Source organism: Daphnia pulex, chromosome 9 (assembly GCF_021134715.1).
Source record: "Daphnia pulex isolate KAP4 chromosome 9, ASM2113471v1".
Lineage (NCBI taxonomy): Eukaryota > Metazoa > Arthropoda > Branchiopoda > Diplostraca > Daphniidae > Daphnia > Daphnia pulex.
In genome coordinates, this window is record NC_060025.1 from 5,596,869 (window position 1) to 5,608,637 (window position 11,769).

The following is an 11,769-nucleotide window of genomic DNA, read 5'->3' on the forward strand; positions in this document are numbered from 1 at the left end:
TGTGTTATCACGAGATGATGGGCCTAAATTGTTTGGATCACCTTTTGTACTTAAAAATCATTAAAGGGAACAATTGCATACGACGTACGCTAGCAATGACAAAATACAGCAATTAAAACACAAGTTGAATCCTTTCAGTTACGCTAATCTAGTTAAAAAGGAATTTTGCACGGAGTTAAACGACAATTATGAAAATACATTTTTATTGTGTACGTGTGTGGAAGAAACAATTAAGACTAGTACATTTCAATGAAGTGAAACTCTTTACATGTGTTAAACGTTATGAGTTTGTTTTAATTCAAATGAATGATGAACAGTACCAAGCTTTTCCAGTACACTCCTCCAGTCAATTTCAAGAAATTGTGAGCGTTTTTGAAGATAATCGTATACTTCCAATAAGCAGAAGGCATCAAGAGCTATTAAGTTAAATAATTAAAAATATTGTGTATAAGAATGCATGTTTAAATCGTAACTTAGTATACCAGCATAAATAAGTTGTGACGTTCGAAGAGGCCTTTTTTGCCAATCCGAAAACTGCTCCTTTTTATCCAACGGAAGTCCTAGTAACAGCTTGACTAATCCACTTAATCCTTTATGAGTTTCTTGACTGCAGGTATCTCCTTCATCATTCAATACTACAAATAAATCATGAAATGTATCAAAACGAATAGTTAATAGGTACTCACTTAAAGAGTATTTTTTTAATAGACTAAGTGAATCTAAAATAATGTATCCTGATGGATTTGACAACTCATAATTGTGAAAAAGAAGAGTAAATATTATCGATATTCTTTAACATATTCGTCGACTCGATGAGTATAAATGCCAAAATTAGCGATAATACCAAGTAACACAAAAATAAACTAAAAAATTATAGTTCTCACCTGCAGGAGGGAGGAATGATGGATATTTCGTTTCAATGTTTGACCACAAATTTTTAATATCTATCCAATTAACGATAGATTTAGATACATCACCTATCCCAGGCAAAGATCGAGAAAGAACGTGAAGATCTTCTTTCAAGCCATATCCTAGTTTTAGGATGTGTCGATTGCCGAATAAATCACCAATTAATTGTTGACTGTTAATTACTGAACAACTTTTATCTTCTAGCAAAGAGAAAATGTCCAAAAGAAAAATTTTATCGTGTGTAGCGATTTGAAGAACCGTTGCTTTTGCGAGAGTTCCAAATGGTGGCCACTCAATATCGACACCGACCACAGTTGACTAAGAAAAACAAAGAAACGGATCTCTTAAAACACGATACTGTGTAAATTTATACAAAATTCATTTACTTTTGAAACAATGCCGAGGAATTCGTGTACACCTTCCCAAGAGCAGATCCAATGAATATTTTCAAATGGCATAGTTAGCGAGTAGAATTCCGTGTTGAATTTGTCTTGAATATCACACGCGATTTCATTCGTTTCAGTTCTAAGAAAAAGTAAATGTAATCTTAAAACCAGTTTTGATTAAAATATTAAATGTTTCTTTTCTTACTCTGCTTGACTACTGCTATCTGACTTAACATAAGGAGAAAAGTTGTATGGAAGTCTTTCTTCTGGAATAGCATAGATTTCAGCATATTTCGAAGCAGCTTCTTCGTCAATACAGTGAAGCTGCTGAATCTGAACAAAGAATAACATTACATAAAAACATTAATTAATTGGGAATAAATGCAGGCTACCAGTTCTACTTGGAGATCCAAAGAGTTTGCCACTGCAACTTCAACAAGTTCTTCCCAGTTTTCGTTATCTATGTGATGGTAATGAACAGAACATGTAAATTTTTCTCGTACTCTATCAGTGCGCTCAGACAAGCCGATATATGAAGTAAAACATAAATTAACGTCTTACCGATTGATCTTTCATTGTATTTTTTATGGATCAAGTAGCGAAGGGATCCTACTTTCTGTCTCAGGATGGTTTCTGGATGTGTCTCCTCGTCTAATTCAAAACGTTTTGCCAGACGAGTGACCATATTAGCAACGTTTTTGGAGTTCATTTTTTCGTAGTTCACATCTGGAATCGACTTCCTTTCACTACAAAAAAAAAAAATAATAATAATAAATAAATATGACGCATGTTACAATTTCTCCGGAAGTATGGTTTTTAACAGAAGAACTTACGAAATCAAACGAAGCATTTCGCATGGTTGTTTTATATGTTTGTCTAAGAATGACACCACATCTTGTTGCATAGAACGATTTTTTCTCAAATATTCTTCGGCTAAAGGCAGTTTATCTTGGACAATCAAAGGAAGCACAAAATCCTCTTTTTCAAACTGGCTGAACAGTTCAAGTGCAACAGCCAATCTACATGCTGATGCAAACTCTTGATAACCAATCAATTCATTTACAACTTCAATTAAATGTGCTTTGTAATGAACCCCATGGTACAGAGTGACAATCTTCTTTAAGATCTTTCCATTTCTCTGCCTAGAAACTGCCACCATAGCTTCTCTTGTTGTTTGCTGATCTACTGCAGGGTAGTATCCGTTTGCTTTAAGAAACTCTTCCAACCAAACTTCAAACTGGTCCACAACTGTAAGTAAACAAGAAACATAAAACAATTATTTATCCATACTACCATAACATGCGAATAATATAAATTACCAAATGCAGCCAAGGAATTTGTTTTGTTCTTAAAGAAATCATAGCTGTGATACATGAGATAAACAGCTGAAAGATGAGGATTTTGGCTTGAACTGAAGAGTTTGTGAGTAAGTTGCTTCACCTGTTGACCTCCCATTCCACCTGTTTCATTAAAAAAATCAACTGATAAGAATCAAATTAATTTGTTAATTAAGTAAACACAACACACCAGAAATCCATGCTTCTTGAATCATTGAACATTGATGTCCTCTACACGGATCAGTGAGAAAGTTATCAGAACTGAAAGATACATCTCTAAAATTTTTCACAGCACCAATGTGATTTTGTCCATGAATCACTTCAGTTTTCTCATCTGGCTTATCCAGCCCAACTGAGTCAATACTCAGACACATGTTCTTCTCAATACTCAGAGGTAATTCTTGGTTCCCAGGTAAAGAAACAGCAACAACATCTTTCAGAAATTCATCATCAGTGTCAGAATCAAAATCTTCATATGATGCCATTTTATACACGAAGTGCCTAGAACTTTTCTCAGTCAGTTGTTTGGAAATCAAATGTAAAATTACACTGATGAAAACAATAATAAATGCCTTCGATCGCAAATGGATTAGAAATGGTCAATGACCGTGTCACGTGACATTTATAATTCGACTAAATGTAAATTCAAAGACTGAGGCTTAGCTAGCAAAGCCCTAGGTTTATGTTTTTTTAATTCTTTAATTCGGATGTCCCTAAAAAGCGGAAGTGGAAACTTGGAGCGTAAAACCCTAAACGGTATCAGCTATCAGCAGCGCGAAACGAACATACCCTTGACCTGGAGGACGGAATTTTCTAAAAAAAAAACAAACAAACTAAAAAAAAAAAAAAAAAAAAAAACACTGAAAGAAACAAAACTATTTTTATAAAACCTGAAGTGCTAGTCTAGAAGGGCATATTGAACACACGGTCATTTACTTAACCGACGGGTTTAAAAAAAGGTCTAAGCGCACCACTATGCATAAGAATAATTCACCTTGGCAATTTACAGACAAGCTAATACCTTAACCCTTAATGCGTACGTCAAGTTAAATTAATTAAGACATTGGATTTTTAAAGATAATTAATAATCTTGTTGTGATTCAAATTGCATTAAGTCAATGTGATCATTTGTATTTGTTTTCTACAGTTCACCATTTTTCTAGTTCGCCAAAATACAATGTGTAGGCTAATAGTTTTACTTTTGACAAAAAAACAGTATATTTCAAAATTGCGCAATGATTTTATGATTTAAAAAAATCATAGGATGCCCCCAGCATTTGATGCCGCGATACGGTTACGCGTTTTAGAGTTTCGCGTTTTGGGTACGCCCATTTTATTCTTCCACCATGCCTATTCTCTAGCGGGTTAATGAAAATGTCATCAGAACTTCAAACATGAATAACATTTGAATAAAACATAAATAACATAAAAATCAAAATTAACTTTGTTCGTATCTTTAGTTACCAACTATCCAGGGAAAGGACAATGGTCTGGGCTCTGCGTCACTCTGATAAACCAGAATATTTAGGGAATGTAATAGAATTCCTCATCACTAGGTGGCGAATATGTTTTTACATATTTAGTTTTATGTTTACAGAATGGCGTCAAGTCAATTTCTACTTGTGGATAAAAAAAGATAAAAAAAAACCTTATCAGGAGTAGACACGATATATACATACTGTGAATGGGATAGCAGGATTTCGAGTTGAAGATGAATTTCATTCGGAACAATTTCGGTGGAAGTTTAAGAAGAAGACAAGAAAATGTAATTGACAACCGAGACAATTCTCAAATCAATCGTGGAGATGATAGCGATGCTTGTTTTGAAACGTACCGGCACCATTGTACACAATTGGAAGAAACTATCTCTAGCTATAATGTAAGTTGTAGGCTTTGATTTGTATATTATAACAAATTTTTGTTTCAAATTATTGTTTCTTCAGAGAAGAATGGTCCCCGCTGATGACTTTGAACTCATCATTATTAGTCATTTAGAACACTTGGTGAATTTAGTAGTCAAAGATGTTGAAACGAGAAGATCTATTTCAGGACCTTCTGCTTGCCTGGATCATTTTCTCAGCAAAAACATCATTTCAACAGTTAGTTGACAACTTGACCAGTATAATCTAAAATGATGATAAATGTGTTTGCTTTTTACAGGTTTGTAATTGGAGCCTTGAAAATGATCATGATGGCCTGTTGATTGCTATAGCAGGGGCAATTGATGCAATATTAGCTGCAGCCAAGAAAGTTGATAAAGATTTGGAACTATTGAGAAATCCAAGTTTTCATCTACCAATCAGCCAATTATTTAAAAGATATGAAGTTGAAAAAGTGTCTGGCAAATGTGTTTCTGCCAAAATTGAAGCCTTACTTGTCTCAATATCCTACTATGTCTGTGTCTTTATTGTGAGGGAACCATCATACTTGGATTTGTTTTATGATATTGCTACCATTGCAGTTGAGCCAAAGTTTCCCTTGATGACCTTATTAATCTGCAATTTGCACAAATGTGGAGCCCAAGGCCAAACCTCTCGAGATAATTTAAAGTTGTTGATGGCACTTGCAAAAGAACACCAGTTGTTAGCCCAATTTATAGCTTTACATTCAGATTTATGCCCTATTGTTGCAACTGGGTTAAGTGCGGTATTCTCTGATTTACCCCGTCCATTACCTGGCCACATAGAAAAAGCGGGAATGCTGTCAGCCATGGATATTGAATCGTTGAAAGAAGTGGAAAATTTTGTAACATCTTTAGAATTTTGCGACTCGGTAAATTGTATTACAGAGATTTATCAGCCATTTTCACTAAAATATTTTCAACAGGTCCTGGAAACATCATCTTGGCTTATTGTCAATAGATTACTGGACATGTGCTATAAAGGCTTCCTTGTTCCTGTTCTTGGTCCTGCACTTTTTCAGGTACCAAATTTATATCAAATGCCTAAAACATTTTGTCAGCCTCGTTTCACCACATAAGGAGAAAGTTTATATTAAAATGGTTGAAATCTATAACTAAAATTCACCCTCTTATCCAGTAGAAGCACATTACTTGTTACCGTACCTTATGAATAATTGTAAATATGAACATGTGCGATTTTATAGGATTCGACAGGACTCAGCGTTAAGTTACTCGACTCGCCTTTAAATGTGGTTAGTACAACTAAGAACCAAGAACAACATGAACAACGTGTATATTGTAGACAGCATTTATCTGCTAGCTCGGCATGCTAGCCCATGACTTTTATACTTGCAAAATTCAATAGTCGGCTGGAATCTGGAAACATTAACAAACCGTTTAATTTTGTTAAAACCCCTAATTACTTGACTAATCCTCTCCTTTTTTTCTTTTTTTGTGTACATTTATGATTTATGAGTACTATTTTAATTTAGTTGCTTCTAATTAACAATGTATGGGTGTCTTAAGCTTGGTCATTGGCTTGTGTAGTTAGTGAAGAGCATGATTTTGCGGAGACTGGTCGTTCTTGTATTGCATTTTAGGTTGAAACGAAACTAATCATACACATATTTTTTAAATTTAAACTTAGAACACCATGAAGGAAATATTTGCCGCGACATGCTACCTGACTCTCATGATTCGTAGGATTCGTAATCGGGGTCTGATCGGCATCTTCATTCGCTTTCTTTTTGTTAACACTCACGAAGAACAGCCCATTATAGGCTATCTCATCAAACGAATGTCAGCAGAAACAGAACTTCGGCTGGCAACCTTAAACCTCTTCTATGCCTTAGTCGAATTGAATTGCGAAGATGTTATGTTAGTTTTGGCTATGCGACATCTTTTACCGTGTACACATGTCATGTTGTCACAGAGGGGTGATATCTTACAGGTATAAAGTCTAATAAGTAATTTTTCTTTGAGATTAAGACCAATTTGATATTCCTTCGTAGGAAAGTGATACAAACTGCTTGTGGGCGGCCAAATTTCTTTCCCTAGTGCCAATCGCGTGCAATGCTCCTGCCTTAGACAGAAAGAGAGTCGCAGACCTTGAGCGGAATTCCCATGAATCTGAACCCCTTTCTCGAATACGTAGCTGGTCAAGAACGAACAATGATACGGGTTCGTATTTATGCATCTCATTTATTATAATTGCCATTGGTTGATAAAAATTTTATAGGTGAAAGGAGTTATGGTCATCTATCATTTACAACAAGTGAGAAAAAACTAGCACTCAGTGATCAAATCATTTCGAATGATTGCGTGTCCTCTGACTTGGATTTTACCCGTTTTCGAAGATATCTTAAAGATCAGTTCAATCAGATTGGCCCATGTGTAGACGCAGTTCGATGTTGGACGTATCGGTACAACGGTTCAAGTCCACCGATTAAAGAAGCCATTGGCATGCTTTATAACTCGTCAGAGCTTGAAGAACCCATTAGGTGTACGGGTGCAAGCTCTCAAGTGCTAAACTTGCCAGAGAAACAAGCTGATCAAACGGCTTCTTCCCCTTCGTCTCAGTACCCGTTAGTTGATCCCGCCGACATCTACATGTACTGTATGGAACAGTTGACAACGTGCTTGAGTGAAATGAAGTCGAATTCGGCTTCACCTGGACAAAGCAGTGGATACTACAGTATTAATTGCAACTTGCAACCAAATGACTTGTTGAAAGAAGAGGCCACCTTTTTCTCCAAAGAAGTCCAAGATGATCTGGAATTTTGGTCTTTAATGCGGGACGACGATTTCGATTCTACACCGATTGTTACCCCTGTATGTACTTAATAAGTATAATTAATTGTTCAAACTTAAAATATTTTTTTGTTAATTAGGTGGTCCGTTTGGACCAAACATTTATATACCAGCCAAACTTACCATCCATCGGGCCATTCTTGGAAAATTTAGTCAAATCCATCGACGGATGGCTTAGTAATAGCATTGAAGTGAACATTGCATTGTGTTCTATTTTGTCCCGCCTTGCTACTTATTCTCATCCGCTGTTGAGATCTCTCATACTGAACCCGTACCTCATCTTACAACCTAGCATTCCAAGTCTTGCTGTTTGTATTGCCACATTAAAACAGCGTATCGATAGTGCTCTGAAGGTTCATGAAAATCAAGAAAAACTGATGGAGGAGGCTAGGTTGGCCTTACAGGCTCGCTTGTCACGTGCTGCGCTACAGGTTACGAGAGATCCCATCAGCAAAGGTGATAGAATTACAATAATAATTCAGACCGGTAACTACCTTTACAAAACTTCTGAAGTCTTCGTTAAATTTTAGAAAGGAAGCACAAACCTTCCAAATTCGCCGGAATTTTGAATTCTTTTGTTCGTAAAGATGTGACGGATTCAATTAAAGAAGAAGATTCTGAACGTTATCATCTTGGCAGTAATAATCACCGGTAAATTAAAAATTTTGCTTGACTCGATTATTAGTAAACCTTTGTTTTACTCTTTTTGCAGCCAGTCTTTCCGGTCCGAGAATTCAGAAAATAGTGATCCTATAGGGAACCACGTTGCTATGTGCGCCGTTCTACTTGGTAAATGATTACTTTATTTATGAAACACATTTCAGTGAAAATATCTTATTTTAAATCATTTTATTTTTGCAGAAGAATGGTTACTTGAATTAGCTGCGCTGTGTATGGAGCAAGCTGTCCAATTCACCCCATTTACCATCCCCCTTACGCTATTGTAAAATCGCATTACTTGGTTCATTGTAACTTTAAAGCAAAATTTTCTTTCCGAGAATTGGTTTGCTGGTTTATATAGTTTCCCTTCGTATTGGCTTTGGTTATCGAATTTTTATGAAATGAAATCTTACAGTGAGTGCATATAACTATAATTGTATTCTTTTCCCTATGAGTAACGGACCTGTCAACATGATTTTGGAAATAAGGGCATAAATTTTATTGAAGAACTGTTATTACACTAATTGAGAGATGTTGTGTTACTGTATAATCTGCAAGCATATCAATCATCGATTCAAAATCTTAAGAGAAAAATGAATAAAAAAAATTATTATAACTGAAAATGAAACAGTTGAAATTTTAGAACGCCAAATTGACAAAAATGTAAAATCTATTCGCACCCCCCCCCCCTTCTACGGGAGGTATCAATCTTAACTAAGTTTTCATTTCAATCGATAATTCCAAACTCCCTGCGAAGTTCTACGAAGAGTTTTTAGGGGGCTAAAAAACCACAATAATAATAATAATTAAAAACAGTGGCTTCTTGGTTGTCTTAGTCTGTGGTTGTATTTTTATCTAGTCGCCATCCGTAGGTGGATTCATGGCTTCTTCTTAATAACCCACCTACCTTCTTGATTAGCTACTGTGTGTCGGTACGAATGGAATTGAGAAAAAATATAAAATCATAGAAGTTCGGATTCGGGAGCCCACAGAAAACAATTAATACATTTCTATTTAAAAAATAAAAAATCTTGAACTGACATAATTTCTTTATTGAGCCTGAACCTCACATTCACCACATTTATGTGTACGTACATACTTACAATTTTTCACCAAGAAATGACAAAAAAAAATGAACATTCAAGATTCAACCAAGCCACGGAAAAACATTTTGAAATTACAAAATAGATTGTGTAACACTGATGTCACTGTAAACTCCAATCAACAGTATCATTTATAAGAATACAAGGGTAAGGAGTTGATGAAACAAAAGCAGTCATTTGATTCTCAGATGAGATCAGTTATTACAAATGAATCAATTCAATTTTACATCAAATCCACACGTGGTCTGTACACTAGCTTGAGTGGAGCTTCTTTAAATCTCCACCTTGTCAAAATCACAAATTTCAAAGTGTGGTCCTTTCCCAGCAACTCATCATTACAAAGAATATCAACATCTCGATAAGCATCAATACTATCAAGAAGTTTCAAGGCAATAAATTTCTTTAGGTGTGTAACAGTGGCCTGTGATGAGCATCTTAGAAACCTTCGTTGTAATTGTGACAACTGTTGTGCTCCACATTCCAAACATATGCTCACCTAAGAGAAAATAACTTACTACATAAAAAGTATCCATTGCTTTGATCCATCATACCTGTTCATCAAGACGGTGCAAGTCTGCATCATTCACATCATCCTCTGTGACTTTGTTGGTACCAACATGTTCATTATTTGTCAGCATGTCCTTTGGACAAATAATTCCACAGTTAAAGTAGAAGTCTTTCTCTCTTTTGGTTTCATCTATTACACGAAGGATTATAATAGAATAAAACACACATTTGAACATAACGAATTACTATCTTGTAGATCAGGGACAAGTTTGTAAACGATGTCTTGCATGGTCCGATCAAAACTGATGTATTGAAGTGGGTGGGACTGATGAATCATGATATTGCAGGAAGGGCATGTATTGTTTTCTTCAAGGTGCTTGACCAAGCAACTTTTACAAACTGCAATAGAATAAAAATGAGTTGGAATTAAAAGGCTCGTCTGAATGAACCGGTAACACGTAATACAGGTATGTAGACATTCGGTGACGGTGGTTGCATCGATGAGATAACCACCACAAATTTTGCAGATTATGTGGCTATTCAAAGAACGTAGTTTGATTTTCCTTTCCATCATTCAAGGGAGAACTTTATGCCTAGAATATGAATAATATCTCTTTCTCTAGTCAATACTTCTCAAGTCTAGACTCTACCATGGTATATGACTCTACTGTCTCTACTTTATCATAAGATTGCTATATATTTAACCTAGAAACTTCCCTTTAACAAAATAACAGTCCAGAAGGCAGAGACACCAAGCGGCCATTACAGTTATCCAAAAAAAGAAAAAATTTAAGCAGAGCGGCAGAGCCATTTACTATGTAGTATATAGTCAAATTAGCCATTTTACCCCAAGCAAATTATTGAGATAGTAGTAGATTTTTTCCATGAACATTGTTTCTATATTATACCTCTGTTCATATACCTCTGCAATGAACTTATAATATGAAATCTTTGTGAAAAACAATCGTAAAAACATAAAAATCGACATTTAACAATTTGACTGTTATTTAAAACCTTGTACTAACAAATACTCTTCTATTGTGCAAATAAATTATTTAAAACTATAAAAATGTAGCAAATCTTATGTTTGTTTTTTGTTTTCTCTCGAAAAAGTGTTTCCGTTTTTAACACATAGTTTATGGGGAAATGGGTAATTTAAAAAACAGTATATAGACCTATTTTCAATTGCTTCGTGCTGCAAAAGTCGTGCGGCTAGTCGACTAGTGCGCACCGTGGCGGGGGATAGCCGAAACATGCTGCAGACTTGACTAGATTGCATATATAAATTTTTTTAAATGAGGTGTATATTCGCCTATGGCGAATATTACCAATTTATTGCCGTGGCAAGGTAAAATACAAAAGTAAAATTATTATGAAGGAGAGATAAAATAAGGATAAGCAAGGAGGAAGGAAGAAGGGAGAGAGAACCAAGAAGAACAAATTAGGCAGAGGGAGTGAGAGATCGATAGGAGAACTGGCGTTCTGGAAGGAGTGGAGCGGAGCGGCACGCGATATTATTAGGCAGAGGAGAGCATTCCGGCTGTCAGACTGAGTAAAAAACTGCTGCTGTCGACTCCCCGGATGGTCCGGAGCGACGAGATGCTTATTTGGATGACACCAGCACCGCGAAGCAAGCGGATGACTCTTACGGCCACGGTCCGGTTAAGGCGCCCGCTAGAGCCAGAGGGTGACAGCAGGGTCGAGTACGCCAGAAATTTGGGCACGAGGGACTCATGCGAAATTAAAAGAGCGGCCAAATCGCAACTAAGAGAAGAGACAAATATAAATAAATGGGAAAGGTAATGATGGTTATAGTCTTTTCATGGATCAAAGGAATTTGACAAACGCAGACCACAGAGTTTTCGATTGGGAGAAGGCGTCTAGTGAGACTGGCCAAGATAGCTTTAACTCAGCCACAGAATCAATAAGGCTGACTTGGTGTGCGACGTGGCTTACACAGACAAACGAAATGTGAGCTGCGTCTTCCACTTCCCCTGACAGGCAGGGACAAAGCGGTGACGGGGACCTTTTGATTTTAAAAAGAAAATTGTTTAGACCGCAGTGGCCCGAGAGAAAGCTGCAGAGAAAGAACGGTAGTTTAGAGGAAGACAAAATCAAGGCGGATTCCACTGAGGGAAAGAACAAGCGGGTCTGGG

The 11,769-nt window shown here is 36.2% G+C and overlaps 3 protein-coding genes across 6 annotated transcripts; 1 reads left to right on the forward strand and 2 right to left on the reverse strand.

Annotated features, from left to right (window-relative positions):
* Window positions 1–186: 186 nt before the first annotated feature.
* Window positions 187–3,342, reverse strand: LOC124203153 (exonuclease mut-7 homolog). Its single transcript, XM_046599807.1, has 10 exons — window positions 2,823–3,342; window positions 2,615–2,755; window positions 2,129–2,543; window positions 1,857–2,041; window positions 1,688–1,755; window positions 1,501–1,628; window positions 1,296–1,434; window positions 885–1,227; window positions 483–635; window positions 187–416 (listed from the first exon to the last, which is right to left on the reverse strand). Exons 1-10 carry the CDS (start codon window positions 3,115–3,117, stop codon window positions 274–276), a joined length of 2,010 nt encoding a protein of 669 aa, XP_046455763.1. The 5' UTR covers window positions 3,118–3,342; the 3' UTR covers window positions 187–273.
* A 775-nt stretch (window positions 3,343–4,117) lies between these two features.
* LOC124203152 (FHF complex subunit HOOK interacting protein 1B-like) lies at window positions 4,118–8,536 on the forward strand. Of its 4 annotated transcripts, none has more exons than XM_046599802.1 (12): window positions 4,165–4,511; window positions 4,576–4,731; window positions 4,793–5,404; window positions 5,459–5,554; window positions 5,738–5,785; window positions 6,181–6,483; window positions 6,545–6,713; window positions 6,772–7,364; window positions 7,424–7,799; window positions 7,874–7,994; window positions 8,056–8,132; window positions 8,205–8,536. In XM_046599802.1, the coding sequence occupies exons 1-12, from the start codon at window positions 4,344–4,346 to the stop codon at window positions 8,288–8,290; spliced, it is 2,805 nt and encodes a 934-aa protein (XP_046455758.1). In that variant the 5' UTR covers window positions 4,165–4,343; the 3' UTR covers window positions 8,291–8,536. The 4 variants fall into 4 exon arrangements, with proteins under 4 accessions (XP_046455760.1, XP_046455758.1, XP_046455761.1 ...); XM_046599805.1 differs by having other exon boundaries at window positions 4,201–4,511; window positions 4,581–4,731; XM_046599804.1 differs by lacking the exon at window positions 5,738–5,785 and having other exon boundaries at window positions 4,118–4,511.
* A 498-nt stretch (window positions 8,537–9,034) lies between these two features.
* Window positions 9,035–10,302, reverse strand: LOC124202484 (polycomb group RING finger protein 3-like). The gene is made up of 4 exons (XM_046598824.1): window positions 10,079–10,302; window positions 9,860–10,012; window positions 9,658–9,803; window positions 9,035–9,602 (listed from the first exon to the last, which is right to left on the reverse strand). Exons 1-4 carry the CDS (start codon window positions 10,185–10,187, stop codon window positions 9,330–9,332), a joined length of 681 nt encoding a protein of 226 aa, XP_046454780.1. The 5' UTR covers window positions 10,188–10,302; the 3' UTR covers window positions 9,035–9,329.
* Window positions 10,303–11,769: the final 1,467 nt, after the last annotated feature.